The 16,545-nt window shown below is 41.7% G+C and overlaps 1 protein-coding gene across 2 annotated transcripts in view; it reads right to left on the reverse strand.

Moving 5' to 3' along the window:
* RGS3 (regulator of G protein signaling 3) overlaps positions 1-16,545 on the reverse strand; it is a 1,044,909-nt gene that overhangs the window by 573,757 nt on the left and 454,607 nt on the right. For both annotated transcript variants that reach the window (XM_053695840.1, XM_053695841.1), the window contains one exon: positions 6,044-6,149. In XM_053695840.1, coding sequence (XP_053551815.1) covers positions 6,044-6,149 — 106 coding nt within the window. The remainder of the gene's footprint in view (positions 1-6,043; positions 6,150-16,545) is intronic.

The raw sequence follows: 16,545 nt of genomic DNA on the forward strand, positions 1-16,545 counted from the left end.
TCTAAAACAGAGCAGTCGCGCTTACGCTGATAAGTGTGCATTTTGGCTAAAATGTTTTTGACAGAATTATCCATTACAGCCGTTAATTGTTGCATAGTAAGGAGTATTGGCGCGCTAGATGTACTAGGGGCCTCCTGAGTGGGCAAGACTCGTGTAGACGAAGGAGGGAATGATGCAGTACCATGCTTACTCCCCTCACTTGAGGAATCATCTTGGGCATCATTGTCACATAAATCACATTTATTTAAATGAGAAGGAACTCTGGCTTCCCCACATTCAGAACACAGTCTATCTGGTAGTTCAGACATGTTAAACAGGCATAAACTTGATAACAAAGTACAAAAAACGTTTTAAAATAAAACCGTTACTGTCACTTTAAATTTTAAACTGAACACACTTTATTACTGCAATTGCGAAAAAATATGAAGGAATTGTTCAAAATTCACCAAAATTTCACCACAGTGTCTTAAAGCCTTAAAAGTATTGCACACCAAATTTGGAAGCTTTAACCCTTAAAATAACGGAACCGGAGCCGTTTTTAACTTTAACCCCTTTACAGTCCCTGGTGTCTGCTTTGCTGAGACCCAACCAAGCCCAAAGGGGAATACGATACCAAATGACGCCTTCAGAAAGTCTTCTCTATGTATCAGAGCTCCTCACACATGCGACTGCATGTCATGCCTCTCAAAAACAAGTGCGCAACACCGGCGCGAAAATGAGGCTCTGCCTATGATTTGGGAAAGCCCCTAAAGAGAAAGGTGTCTAAAAAAGTGCCTGCCGATATAATCTTATCAAAATACCCAGATTAAATGATTCCTCAAGGCTAAATATGTGTTAATAATGAATCGATTTAGCCCAGAAAAAAGTCTACAGTCTTAATAAGCCCTTGTGAAGCCCTTATTTACAATCTTAATAAACATGGCTTACCGGATCCCATAGGGAAAATGACAGCTTCCAGCATTACATCGTCTTGTTAGAATGTGTCATACCTCAAGCAGCAAGAGACTGCTCACTGTTCCCCCAACTGAAGTTAATTCCTCTCAACAGTCCTGTGTGGAACAGCCATGGATTTTAGTAACGGTTGCTAAAATCATTTTCCTCATACAAACAGAAATCTTCATCTCTTTTCTGTTTCTGAGTAAATAGTACATACCAGCACTATTTTAAAATAACAAACTCTTGATTGAATAATAAAAACTACAGTTAAACACTAAAAAACTCTAAGCCATCTCCGTGGAGATGTTGCCTGTACAACGGCAAAGAGAATGACTGGGGTAGGCGGAGCCTAGGAGGGATCATGTGACCAGCTTTGCTGGGCTCTTTGCCATTTCCTGTTGGGGAAGAGAATATCCCACAAGTAAGGATGACGCCGTGGACCGGACACACCTATGTTGGAGAAATCCTCATTTCTAAGGAGTCTATTATTGTTCCCAAGAAGGGAACCCTTGTCGACGGAGATAGAGAACTCTTTTCCACGTTCACTTTCCATCCGTGAGATCTGAGAAAGGCCAGGACTATGTCCGTGTGAGCCTTTGCTTGAGGAAGGGACGACGCTTGAATCAGAATGTCGTCCAAGTAAGGTACTACTGCAATGCCCCTTGGTCTTAGCACCGCTAGAAGGGACCCTAGTACCTTTGTGAAAATCCTTGGAGCAGTGGCTAATCCGAAAGGAAGCGCCACAAACTGGTAATGCTTGTCCAGGAATGCGAACCTTAGGAACCGATGATGTTCCTTGTGGATAGGAATATGTAGATACGCATCCTTTAAATCCACCGTGGTCATGAATTGACCTTCCTGGATGGAAGGAAGAATTGTTCGAATGGTTTCCATTTTGAACGATGGAACCTTGAGAAACTTGTTTAAGATCTTGAGATCTAAGATTGGTCTGAACGTTCCCTCTTTTTTGGGAACTATGAACAGATTGGAGTAGAACCCCATCCCTTGTTCTCCTAATGGAACAGGATGAATCACTCCCATTTTTAACAGGTCTTCTACACAATGTAAGAATGCCTGTCTCTTTATGTGGTCTGAAGACAATTGAGACCTGTGGAACCTCCCCCTTGGGGGAAGCCCCTTGAATTCCAGAAGATAACCTTGGGACACTATTTCTAGTGCCCAAGGATCCAGAACATCTCTTGCCCAAGCCTGAGCGAAGAGAGAGAGTCTGCCCCCCACCAGATCCGGTCCCGGATCGGGGGCCAACATTTCATGCTGTCTTGGTAGCAGTGGCAGGTTTCTTGGCCTGCTTTCCCTTGTTCCAGCCTTGCATTGGTCTCCAGGCTGGCTTGGCTTGAGAAGTATTACCCTCTTGCTTAGAGGACGTAGCACTTGGGGCTGGTCCGTTTCTACGAAAGGGACGAAAATTAGGTTTATTTTTGGTCTTGAAAGACCTATCCTGAGGAAGGGCGTGGCCCTTACCCCCAGTGATATCAGAGATAATCTCTTTCAAGTCAGGGCCAAACAGCGTTTTCCCCTTGAAAGGAATGTTAAGGAGTTTGTTCTTGGAAGACGCATCCGCTGACCAAGATTTCAACCAAAGCGCTCTACGCGCCACAATAGCAAACCCAGAATTCTTCGCCGCTAACCTAGCCAATTGCAAAGTGGCGTCTAGGGTGAAAGAATTAGCCAATTTGAGAGCACGGATGCTGTCCATAATCTCCTCATAAGGAGGAGAATCACTATCGATCGCCTTTACTAGCTCATCGAACCAGAAACACGCGGCTGTAGTGACAGGGACAATGCATGAAATAGGTTGTAGAAGGTAACCTTGCTGAACAAACATCTTTTTAAGCAAACCTTCTAATTTTTTATCCATAGGATCTTTGAAAGCACAACTATCTTCTATGGGTATAGTGGTGCGTTTGTTTAAAGTAGAAACCGCTCCCTCGACCTTGGGGACAGTCTGCCATAAGTCCTTTCTAGGATCGACCATAGGAAACAATTTTTTAAATATGGGGGGAGGGACGAAAGGTATACCGGGCCTTTCCCATTCTTTATTTACAATGTCCGCCACCCGCTTGGGTATAGGAAAAGCTTCTGGGAGCCCCGGGACCTCTAAGAACTTGTCCATTTTACATAGTTTCTCTGGGATGATCAAATTCTCACAATCATCCAGAGTGGATAATACCTCCTTAAGCAGAGCGCGGAGATGTTCCAACTTAAATTTAAATGTAATCACATCGGGTTCAGCTTGTTGAGAAATTTTCCCTGAATCTGAAATTTCTCCCTCAGACAAAACCTCCCTGGCCCCCTCAGACTGGTGTAGGGGCATTTCAGAACCATTATCATCAGCGTCCTCATGCTCTTCAGTATCTAAAACAGAGCAGTCGCGCTTACGCTGATAAGTGGGCATTTTGGCTAAAATGTTTTTGATAGAATTATCCATTACAGCCGTTAATTGTTGCATAGTAAGGAGTATTGGCGCGCTAGATGTACTAGGGGCCTCCTGAGTGGGCAAGACTCGTGTAGACGAAGGAGGGAATGATGCAGTACCATGCTTACTCCCCTCACTTGAGGAATCATCTTGGGCATCATTTTCAGTATCACATAAATCACATTTATTTAAATGAGAAGGAACCTTGGCTTCCCCACATTCAGAACACAGTCTATCTGGTAGTTCAGACATGTTAAACAGGCATAAACTTGATAACAAAGTACAAAAAACGTTTTAAAATAAAACCGTTACTGTCACTTTAAATTTTAAACTGAACACACTTTATTACTGCAATTGCGAAAAAGTATGAAGGAATTGTTCAAAATTCACCAAATTTTCACCACAGTGTCTTAAAGCCTTAAAAGTATTGCACACCAAATTTGGAAGCTTTAACCCTTAAAATAACGGAACCGGAGCCGTTTTTAACTTTAACCCCTTTACAGTCCCTGGTATCTGCTTTGCTGAGACCCAACCAAGCCCAAAGGGGAATACGATACCAAATGACGCCTTCAGAAGTCTTTTCTATGTATCAGAGCTCCTCACACATGCGACTGCATGTCATGCTTCTCAAAAACAAGTGCGCAATACCGGCGCGAAAATGAGGCTCTGCCTATGATTAGGGAAAGCCCCTAGAGAATAAGGTGTCTAAAACAGTGCCTGCCGATATTATTTAACAAAAATACCCAGATTAAATGATTCCTCAAGGCTAAATATGTGTAATATATGAATCGATTTAGCCCAGAAAATGTCTACAGTCTTAATAAGCCCTTGTGAAGCCCTTATTTACTGTCTGAATAAAAATGGCTTACCGGATCCCATAGGGAAAATGACAGCTTCCAGCATTACATCGTCTTGTTAGAATGTGTCATACCTCAAGCAGCAAAAGACTGCTCACTGTTCCCCCAACTGAAGTTAATTCCTCTCAACAGTCCTGTGTGGAACAGCCATGGATTTTAGTAACTTCTGCTAAAATCATTTTCCTCATACAAACAGAAATCTTCATCTCTTTTCTGTTTCAGAGTAAATAGTACATACCAGCACTATTTTAAAATAACAAACTCTTGATTGAATAATAAAAACTACAGTTAAACACTAAAAAACTCTAAGCCATCTCCGTGGAGATGTTGCCTGTACAACGGCAAAGAGAATGACTGGGGTAGGCGGAGCCTAGGAGGGATCATGTGACCAGCTTTGCTGGGCTCTTTGCCATTTCCTGTTGGGGAAGAGAATATCCCACAAGTAAGGATGACGCCGTGGACCGGACACACCTATGTTGGAGAAAGGGACATTAAACACTAAAAAAATCAAAGATTGGCCAGAGAATAATAGACGTATTGTTTTTAAATTAGATTCGTTTTAAATATTGAAAAAATAAGGTTAACCTTTTAATGTCCATAAAGAAGTGGGTGTCACCATATTGTAACTTAGGTTTCTTTTTCTGCTATCGCCAGTTAGGGACAGTTATAAATGGCTTACTAGAGTGTGTAACCAATGCCTGTGTAGAATTATAAATGGCTTACTAGAGTGTGCAACCAATGACTGTGTAGAATTATAAATAGCTTACTAGAGTGTGCAACCAATGACTGTGTAGAATTATAAATAGCTTACTAGAGTGTGCAACCAATGCCTGTGTAGAATTATAAATAGCTTACTAGAGTGTGCAACCAATGACTGTGTAGAATTATAAATAGCTTACTAGAGTGTGCAACCAATGCCTGTGTAGAATTATAAATAGCTTACTAGAGTGTGCAACCAATGACTGTGTAGAATTATAAATGGCTTACTAGAGTGAGCAACCAATGACTGTGTAGAATTATAAATGGCTTACTAGAGTGAGCAACCAATGACTGTGTAGAATTATAAATGGCTTACTAGAGTGATCAACCAATGACTGTGTAGAATTATAAATGGCTTACTAGAGTGAGCAACCAATGACTGTGTAGAATACAGCTGTGTCTGCACTTTACTTTTAAGAGGAATTTGGGAAGCCCACAATATTCAGAATTAAATTAAAGGAAAAGGGAACAATATAAATAATAAAAGTATATTGCAAAGTTGTTTTACTACATATAATTATTAAACATATCATATTAATATCTCAAAGTGTTTAATGTCCCTTTAAAATCAGCTCCAGCGCAGGAATGCACTACAGGGAACGGAACACATCTGGTAAGCCAATGACAAAAGGAGTGTGTGTAGCCACCAATTACCAGCTAGCTTACAGTACTACAGCCTACCTACTTGCTATTCAACAAGAGATCAAAGTCAATTTGATAATACAAGTCAATTGTAAAGTCTCTTAAAAATTGCTGCAGTATTTGACTCATAAAAATGTAGTTTCATATCCTTTTAAAAATGGAGGCACTCAAGGCTGACCGGAACAAGCACAATTTTGCAGACGTATTTTACAACAAAGTAAACAGAGAAAATAATTAATAAAATATGTTTTACTTTCCATCAACAAACATTTTAAAGGTATACACTTTGTCTCCACATGAACATCTCAGAACAATGAAGAATTACAAAGGAAAACTAAGAATTTCCTTGAGAGAAAGAATGTTTGGCAAGAAGGTGATAGATCTGACAAAAGAGTTTGATAACGTTATTTACCTGATCTCATGCGCCAGTTCCACACATTTCCAGTGCTCCACGGCCTGTCCATTCAGTTGCAGTATGGTGTCCAGCTGCTGCAAGCCGGCACTGTGCGCGGGTCCTCCTACACATAAACACACATCTCATTGGTCTACAATTGCGCCACACATCTACAGTTTACATATTTAAGATCCCGCTCAGTTTTAGCCCCTAGGACCTTATAAAATCTTTTTTTAGACCCTATATTGTACTGTGGGTGTCTGACCTTCACATGAGAACTACCGAGATAAACGGCTCTCAAACTAAAATTTGCCTTTATAAAATTCCTTGAGGGACCTCACATTACTGACGAAACTCCTTAGATAATCTCACCCGACCAGAGAGCTTTAGGTCATCAGTATGGTCAACTCAAGCACAAATGTTACACTCCTCTTGTCATACAAGTTACAAGGAGATCACCATTCTCCAACTCCAGAGACTCTGATGGGGTGACTTGAACCAAAGTATGATATCTAGGTCACCTCACACACCTAGCGCCCAGTAGTGCATTGTGGTTCCTGAGCCTATCTAGGTATGCTTTTCACCAAAAGGATGCTAAGAGAACGAAGCAAATTACATAATAGAAGTTAATGGGAAAGATTTAAAATGGCATGCTCTGTCTGAATCATGAACGTTTATGTTGACTTTACTGACTGTGCAACTAAATAAATGAACGAATATGAAACGTTAATTCATTTAAGTTTCTGTTAACAGGAAAAAGTAAATAAACAATTTCTTGTTTGTTTAGTTAAGACAAATTTTCAACAATTTTATTAGTTTTGTAAATGAATAAGCAAAACAACATTTTACAAGTTTAGTGTAAAGTGAACAATGATATCTAACCAATTAGCCAAGGATGCACTGGAAGTTTCCTCTCCCTCTCTGTAACTTACAAATTATGGACCATAAGAGTTTATTTCCAGATGTATTTCATTTATTGGCTTCCTGATAATGTGTCAGTGCCTTAAAGGGTCAGCAAAATCTAAATTAAACATTTGTGATTAAGATAGAAACTCTTAAAATAGCATGCACTGTCTGATCCATGTGTTTAATCTGGACTTGCATGTCCCTTTAAGTGTTGAAAAGAGGAGGCATTAAAGGGATATGAAACCCAAGATCATACCCTTGTAAACAACTTTACAATTTGCTTCTATTGTCTAATTTGCTTTATTCTCTTGGCATCCTTTGTTTAGGGAGCAGTAATGTACTACTGGGAGTTAGCCAATGTCCTGAGGCCTATATGTGCAACCACCAGTCAGAAGCTTCTGAGCCTACCTAGGTATACTTTTCAATAAAGGATACAAAAAGAACAAAGTAAATTAGATCATACATATTAATAGGAGATGTATTTATTAATTGCATGCTATATTCTAATACCAAAAGAAAGAAAAAACATAATTTATGCTTACCTGATAAATTGCTTTCTCCAACGGTGTGTCCGGTCCACGGCGTCATCCATTACTTGTGGGAACATTCTCCTCCCCAACAGGAAATGGCAAAGAGCACAGCAAAAGCTGCCCACACAGTCCCTCCCCAGGCTCCGCCCCCCAGTCATTCGACCGACGGTTAGGAGAAAAAAAAGGAGAAACTATAGGGTGCCGTGGTGACTGTAGTGTATAGAGAAAAAAAAAATTCAAACCTGATTAAAAAACCAGGGCGGGCCGTGGACCGGACACACCGTTGGAGAAAGCAATTTATCAGGTAAGCATAAATTCTGTTTTCTCCAACATTGGTGTGTCCGGTCCACGGCGTCATCCATTACTTGTTGGAACCAATACCAAAGCTTTAGGACACGGATGAAGGGAGGGAGCAAATCAGGTTACCTAAACAGAAGGCACCACGGCTTGCAAAACCTTTCTCCCAAAAATAGCCTCCGAAGAAGCATAAGTATCAAATTTGTAGAATTTGGCAAAAGTGTGCAAGGAAGACCAAGTCGCTGCCTTACATATCTGATCAACAGAAGCCTCGTTCTTGAAGGCCCATGTGGAAGCCACAGCCCTAGTAGAGTGAGCTGTGATTCTTTCAGGAGGCTGCCGTCCGGCAATCTCATAAGCCAATCGGATAATGCTTTTCAGCCAGAAAGAAAGAGAGGTAGCAGTAGCTTTTTGTCCTCTCCTCTTACCAGAGTAAACGACAAACAAAGATGAGGTTTGTCTAAAATCCTTTGTTGCTTCTAAATAGAACTTTAAAGCACGGACTACATCTAAATTGTGTAACAAACGTTCCTTCTTTGAAACTGGTTTCGGACACAGAGAAGGAACAACTATTTCCTGGTTAATATTCTTGTTGGAAACAACTTTTGGAAGAAAACCAGGCTTGGTACGCAAAACGACCTTATCTGAATGGAACACCAGATAGGGTGGATCACACTGCAAAGCAGATAATTCAGAAACTCTTCTAGCAGAAGAAATAGCAACCAAAAACAGAACTTTCCAAGATAGTAACTTGATATCTATGAAATGTAAGGGTTCAAACGGAACCCCTTGAAGAACTGAAAGAACTAAATTTAGACTCCAAGGAGGAGTCATGGGTCTGTAAACAGGCTTGATTCTGACCAAAGCCTGTACAAAAGCTTGTACATCTGGCACAGCTGCCAGGCGTTTGTATAACAAAACAGATAAGGCAGAAATCTGTCCTTTTAGAGAACTCGCTGACAAACCCTTTATCCAAACCCTCTTGGAGAAAGGAAAGAATCTTAGGAATCTTACTCCAGGAGAATCCCTTGGATTCACACCAACAGATATATTTTTTCCATATTTTATGGTAAATCTTTCTAGTCACAGGTTTTCTGGCTTGGACCAGAGTATCTATCACTGAATTTGAAAACCCACGCTTGGATAAAATCAAGCGTTCAATTTCCAAGCAGTCAGCTGCAGAGAAACTAGATTTGGATGTTCGAATGGACCTTGTACTAGAAGATCCTGTCTCAAAGGTAGCTTCCATGGTGGAGCCGATGACATATTCACCAGGTCTGCATACCAAGTCCTGCGTGGCCACGCAGGAGCTATCAGAATCACCGAGGCCTTCTCCTGTTTGATCCTGGCTACGAGCCTGGGAAGGAGAGGAAACGGTGGAAACACATAAGCTAGGTTGAACGACCAAGGCGCCACTAATGCATCCACTAGAGTCGCCTTGGGATCCCTGGATCTGGACCCGTAGCAAGGAACCTTGAAGTTCTGACGAGACGCCATCAGATCCATGTCTAGAATGCCCCATAATTGGGTTAACTGGGCAAAAACCTCTGGGTGGAGTTCCCACTCCCCCGGATGGAAAGTCTGACGACTCAGATAATCCGCCTCCCAGCTGTCTACTCCTGGGATGTGAATTGCAGATAGATGGCAGGAGTGATCCTCCGCCCATTTGATGATCTTGGATACCTCTCTCATCGCCAAGGAACTCTTTGTTCCTCCCTGATGGTTGATGTAAGCTACAGTCGTCATGTTGTCTGACTGGAATCTTATGAATCCGGCCTTTGCTAGTTGAGGCCAAGCTCGGAGAGCATTGAATATCGCTCTCAGTTCCAGGATTTTTATCGGGAGAAGAGACTCTTCCCGAGACCATAGACCCTGAGCTTTCAGGGAATCCCAGACCGCGCCCCAGCCTAATAGACTGGCGTCGGTCGTGACAATGACCCACTCTGGTCTGCGGAAACTCATTCCCTGAGACAGGTGATCCTGAGTCAACCACCAACGGAGTGAGTCTCTGGTTATCTGGTCTACTTGAATCTGAGGAGACAAGTCTGCATAGTCCCCATTCCACTGATTGAGAATGCACAGTTGTAATGGTCTTAGATGAATTCGAGCAAAAGGAACTATGTCCATTGCTGCAACCATCAATCCTACTACTTCCATGCACTGAGCTATGGAAGGCTGCAGAATAGAGTGAAGAACTTGACAAGCGTTTAGAAGCTTTGACTTTCTGACTTCTGTCAGGAAGATCTTCATTTCTAAAAAATCTATTATTGTGCCCAAAAAGGGAACTCTTGTTGACGGAGACAGGGAACTCTTTTCTACGTTCACCTTCCACCCGTGAGATCTGAGAAAGGCTAGAACAATGTCTGTATGAGCCTTTGCCTTGGAAAGAGACGACGCTTGAACTAGAATGTCGTCTAGATAAGGTGCCACTGCAATGCCCCTCGGTCTTAGAACCGCCAGAAGGGACCCTAGCACCTTTGTGAAAATTCTGGGAGCAGTGGCTAAACCGAATGGAAGAGCCACGAACTGGTAATGTTTGTCCAGAAAGGCGAACCTTAGGAACTGATGATGATCTTTGTGGATAGGAATATGTAGGTACGCATCCTTTAAATCCACGGTAGTCATATATTGACCCTCCTGGATTGTAGGTAAAATTGTTCGAATGGTTTCCATTTCGAACGATGGAACTCTGAGAAACTTTTTTAGAATTTTTAAATCCAGAATTGGTCTGAAAGTTCCCTCTTTTTTGGGAACTACAAACAGGTTTGAGTAAAACCCCTGACCTTGTTCCACTGTTGGAACTGGGTGTATCACTCCCATCTTTAACAGGTCTTCTACACAATGTAAGAATGCCTGTCTCTTTATTTGGTCTGAAGATAAGCGAGACATGTGGAACCTTCCCCTTGGAGGAAGTTCCTTGAACTCTAGAAGATAACCCTGAGAGACTATTTCTAGTGCCCAGGGATCCGGAACATCTCTTACCCAAGCCTGAGCAAAGAGAGAGAGTCTGCCCCCTACTAGATCCGGTCCCGGATCGGGGGCTACCCCTTCATGCTGTCTTGGTAGCAGCAGCAGGCTTCTTGGCCTGTTTACCCTTGTTCCAGCCTTGCATTGGTTTCCAAGCTGGTTTAGCCTGGGAAGCGTTACCCTCTTGTCTAGAGGCTGCAGAGTTAGAAGCCGGTCCGTTCCTGAAATTACGAAAGGAACGAAAATTTGACTTATTCTTAGCCTTGAAAGGCCTATCCTGTGGGAGGGCATGGCCCATCCCCCCAGTGATGTCTGAAATAATTTCTTTCAATTCTGGCCCAAAAAGGGTCTTACCTTTGAAAGGGATATTAAGCAATTTTGTCTTGGAAGATACATCCGCCGACCAAGACTTTAGCCAGAGCGCTCTGTGCGCCACAATTGCAAACCCTGAATTTTTCGCCGCTAATCTCGCTAATTGCAAAGCGGCATCTAAAATAAAGGAATTAGCTAACTTAAGTGCGTGAATTCTGTCCATGACTTCCTCATATGGAGTCTCTTTATTGAGCGACTTTTCTAGTTCATCGAACCAGAAACACGCCGCCGTGGTGACAGGAATAATGCACGAAATTGGTTGGAGGAGGTAACCTTGCTGAACAAAAATCTTTTTAAGCAAACCCTCCAATTTTTTATCCATAGGATCTTTGAAAGCACAATTGTCCTCAATGGGAATAGTCGTGCGTTTGGCTAGCGTAGAAACTGCCCCCTCAACCTTAGGGACTGTTTGCCATGTGTCCTTCCTTGGGTCGACCATGGGGAACAATTTATTAAATATAGGAGGTGGGACAAAAGGTATGCCTGGTTTCTCCCACTCCTTATTCACTATGTCCGCCACCCTTTTAGGTATCGGAAAGGCATCAGGGTGCACTGGGACCTCTAGGAATTTGTCCATCTTGCACAATTTTTCTGGAATTACCAAAGAGTCACAATCATCCAGTGTAGTTAGTACCTCCTTAAGTAATGCGTGGAGATGCTCTAACTTAAATTTAAACGTCACAACATCAGGTTCTGCCTGTTGAGAAATTCTTCCTGAATCAGAAAGTTCTCCCTCCGACAAATCCTCCCTCACTGCCACTTCTGACTGGTGTGAGGGTATGACAGATAAATTATCGTCAGCGCCTTCTTGCTCCACTGTATTTAAAACTGAGCAATCACGCTTTCTTTGAAATGCTGGCATTTTGGATAAAATATTAGCTATGGAATTATCCATTACCGACGTTAATTGTTGCACAGTAACAAGCATTGGCGCGCTAGATGTACTAGGGGTCGCCTGCGCGGGCATAACTGGTATTGACACAGAAGGAGAGGATGAAGCACTATCCCCACTGCCTTCATTTGAGGAATCATCTTGGGCAACCTTATTAAATGTGACAGTACTGTCCTTACTTTGTCTGGACGCCATGGCACAATTATCACATACATTTGAAGGGGAGACCACCTTGGCCTCCATACATACAGAACATGTTCTATCTGAAGGTACAGACATGTTAGACAGGCTTAAACAGGCTAATAATGCAAAAAAAACGTTTTTAAACAAAACCGTTACTGTCTCTTTAAATGTTAAACAGAGCACACTTTATTTCTGAATGTGTGAAAAACTATGAAGAAAATATTCAATCTTTACCAAACTTTCACCACAGTGTCTTAATGCTTTAAAAGTATTGCACCCCAATTTTCAAGCTTTTAACCCCTTAAATGAGGAAACCGGAGCCGTTTAATCAATTAGCAATTTTTACCCCACTACAGTCCCAGCCACAGCGTTTGCTGCGACTTCACCTGTCCTTGGGAGTTATACGATACCAAATTAAGCCTTCCAGGAACGTTTTCAATGATCACCAGACCCTCTCACATGAAGCTGCATGCACTGCAAACAAAAGAAACTGCGCAATTATGGCGCGAAAATGAGGCTCTGCCTACTATAGTGAAAAGCCCTTCCTGACTGGGAAGGTGTCTAAACGACAGCCTGGCGCCTAAAAACGTTCCCAAACACTAAAAGTTTAGAAATATCACTTCAAACTTCATAAAAAACTTAAATAAAGCAATCGATTTAGCCCACAAGAGTGTCAACCAGTGTATAGCCCATAATAAGCCTTCATTCTGTTAAGAGTCTAAGAAAATGGCTTACCGATCCCCAAGAGGGAAAATGACAGTCTTCTAGCATTACACAGTCTTGTTAGAAAATGGACTAGTCATACCTTAAGCAGAAAAGTCTGCAAACTGTTCCCCCCAACAGTCCTGCGTGGGAACAGCAATTGATTTTAGTTACTGCTGCTAAAATCATACTCCTCTTTTAAATAGAAATCTTCATCCCTTTCTGTTTTAGAGTAAATAGTACAAACCGGCACTATTTTAAAATAACAAACTCTTGATAGAAGAATAAAAAACTACAACTAAACACCACATACTCTTCACCATCTCCGTGGAGATGCTACTTGTTCAGAGCGGCAAAGAGACTGACTGGGGGGCGGAGCCTGGGGAGGGGCTGTGTGGGCAGCTTTTGCTGTGCTCTTTGCCATTTCCTGTTGGGGAGGAGAATGTTCCCACAAGTAATGGATGACGCCGTGGACCGGACACACCAATGTTGGAGAAAAACGTATTTCATGTCCCTTTAATAAACCAGCACTGAAGCAGAAGAAGAGAACACTTCATTGGTAGACGAGAAGACTGTCAGTATTTTATGCTTAGACTTACTGTTAATTATTAAAGGGACAGAAGAGAAAACGTTCATGATTTAGACAGGACATGCCATTTTAAACAAGTTTCTAATTTACTTCTATTATCATATGTGCTTAGTTCTTTAGGCACAGGTAGGTAGGCTCAGGTGCAGCGCTGGGAGCTAGCTGAACACATCTGGTGAACCAAAGACAAGGGACATGTGTGCACCTACCAATAAGCAGCTAGCTCCCAGTAATGCATTGCTGCTTCTGAGCCTATCTAGGCATACATTTTCAACAAAAGATACCAAGAGAATGAGACAGATTTGATAATAGGTTATAAAATTGCATAACGCTTTGCTATTCCTTTAATTACACAACCCTATAAAGGGGAGATTCTATGATGAGACTATCACAGTATTCAGAGAATTGGTCACCTTTAGAAAAGACATCACAACATTGTATTCACTGTAAAACATTGTCCTATTAAAAGGGATATTAACCCCAAAATGTTTTTTTGTGACTAAGACACAGCTTATAATTTTAAAAAGTATCAAACCTGCTTTGTTGCAATGGTATTGTTTGTTGTACAGATACCTGGATAGGCATCTAGAGCACTACACAGTAGGGAATGATACTGCCATCTAGTGCTCTTCCCAACTGCTGCCATATACAGGTGAAACTCGAAAAATTAGAATATCGTGCAAAAGTTCATTTATTTCACTAATGCAACTTAAAAGCTGAAACTTATATATGAGATAGACTCATTACATGCAAAGCAATATAGTTCAAGCCGTAATTTGTCATAATTGTGATGATTATGGCTTACAGCTCATGAAAACCCCAAATCCACAATCTCAGAATACTGCTGAGGTGTTATGGAAGACCAGGATGCTTCAATAGCGGCCTTTAGCTCTTCTGCATTGTTCGGTCGCATGTCTCATCTTTCTCTTGGCAATGCCCCATATATTCTCTATGGGGTTCAGGTCAGGCGAGTTTGCTGGCCAATCAAGCACAGTAATCCCACGGTCATTGTACCAGCTTTTGGTGCTTTTGGCAGTGTGAGCAGGTGCCAAATCCTGCTGGAAAATGAAGTCAGCATCCCCATAGAGCTCGTCTGCGGAAGGAAGCATGAAGTGCTCCAAAATCTCCTGGTAGACGGCTGCGTTGAACCTGGACTTAATGAAGCACAGTGGACCAACACCAGCAGATGACATGGCACCCCAAATCAACACAAACTGTGGAAACTTCACACTGGACTTCAAGCATCTTGCAGTGTGTGCCTCTCCATTCTTCCTCCATACTCTGGGTCCTTGGTTTCCAAAAGAGATGCAAAATTTGCTCTCATCAGAAAAGAGGACTTTGGACCACTGAGCAAAAAACCAGGTCTGTTTTTCTTTAGCCCAGGTAAGACGCGTCTGACGTTTGTTGTTCAGGAGTGGCTTGACAAGAGAAATACAACATTTGAAGCCCATGTCCAGGATCCATCTGTGTGTGGTGGCTCTTGATGCACTGACTCCAGCCTCAGTCCACTCCTTGTGAAAGTCCCCAACACTTTTGAATGGCCTTTTCCTGACAATCCTTTCCAGGCTGCGGTCATCCCTGCTGCTTGTTCACCTTTTTCTTCCACACTTTTCCCTTCCACATAACTTTCTATTAATGTGCTTTGATACAGCACTTTGGGAACATCCAACTTCTTTTGCAATTACCTTTTGAGGCTCCTTATGGAGGGTGTCAATGATGGTTTTCTGCACAACTGTCAGGCCAGCAGTCTTTCCCGTGATTGTGATTCCTACTGAACCAGACTGAGAGACCATTTAAAGAATCTGTGTGCAAGTTTTCAATAACACAGTGTAACCAGAGCAAAGTGCTGTTTGAAGAGGACTGTCAAATACAGAGCAGCAATGATTGGCTTTAAAGGATTTTTCAACCCCGACCACTAGTCTTTCCTCGTGTGCAAAGTGGAGACTTCAGAATTTAAGACAGACATTTTTGTGAGCAATGGACATTTTTATTACTACATTTTTAACTTCTAATTATGTGATGTTAGAACAAGAGCAAAGGAAAGAAATATATTCAAAAGACTTTTTAAAAACTAACATTTCTTTTATTTTCTTCTTTACAGCTAATTTGTAATGCAATTTTCAACTGCTGTAATATATTATAAAACTTAAAAAATTGCTTTATTCTCCAGTTAATCAACACATTGCAGTTGAGCTGGTGCTTTAGGGTAACTGTCCAATTTAAAACTGAATTTCATTTCAAAATGACACGCAAAAAACAAAAATATATATATGAGCTGTAATTCTCTTAGGAGGCTGCTGTCCAGCAGTCTCATAAGCAAAATGAATAATAGTTCTCAACCAGAGAGAAAGAGAAGTAGAAGTAGCCTTCTGACCCTTACGCTTTGGTGACAAACAAACAGGGCAGAAGACTGGCGAAAATCCTTAGTCGCCTGTAGGCAGAATTTTAGAGCACGCACAACCTCCAAGTTTTGAAACAGACGTTCTTTATGAGAAGAAGGATCGGGACAGAGAGAAGTAAAAACAATTTCCTACTTAATATTTCTATCCGAAACCACTTTAGTAAGAAACCACTTTAGTAAGAAACCCCAATTTAGTACGAAGAACCGCCTTATCCGCATGAAAGATGAGTTAAGGAAAATCACACTGCAAAGCCGAGAGTTCCGAAACACTCCGAGCAGAAGAGATAGCAATAAGAAACAAAACCTTTCAAGATAGCAACTTAATATCTATGGAATGCATTGGCTCAAACGGAGCCTGCTGCAAAACTTTGAGAACAAGATTAAGGCTCCAAGGAGGAACAACAGGTTTAAACACAGGCCTGATTCTGACCAGGGCCTGACAAAAAGATTGAACAGCTGGCACATCCACCAGACGTTTGTGTAACAAAATAGATAATGCAAAATTCTGACCTTTCTCCAGAGCTTCCTGGAGAAAAGACAAAATTCTAGGAATCCTGACCCTACTCCATGAGAAGCCCTTAAATTCACACCAATAAAGGTATTTACGCCATACCTTATGGTAAATTTTTCGAGTAACAGGCTTGCAATCCTGGATCATGGTCTCAATGACTGACTCAGAAAATT

The sequence above is a fragment of the Bombina bombina genome, chromosome 12 (genome assembly GCF_027579735.1).
Source record: "Bombina bombina isolate aBomBom1 chromosome 12, aBomBom1.pri, whole genome shotgun sequence".
Classification (NCBI taxonomy): Eukaryota; Metazoa; Chordata; class Amphibia; order Anura; family Bombinatoridae; genus Bombina; species Bombina bombina.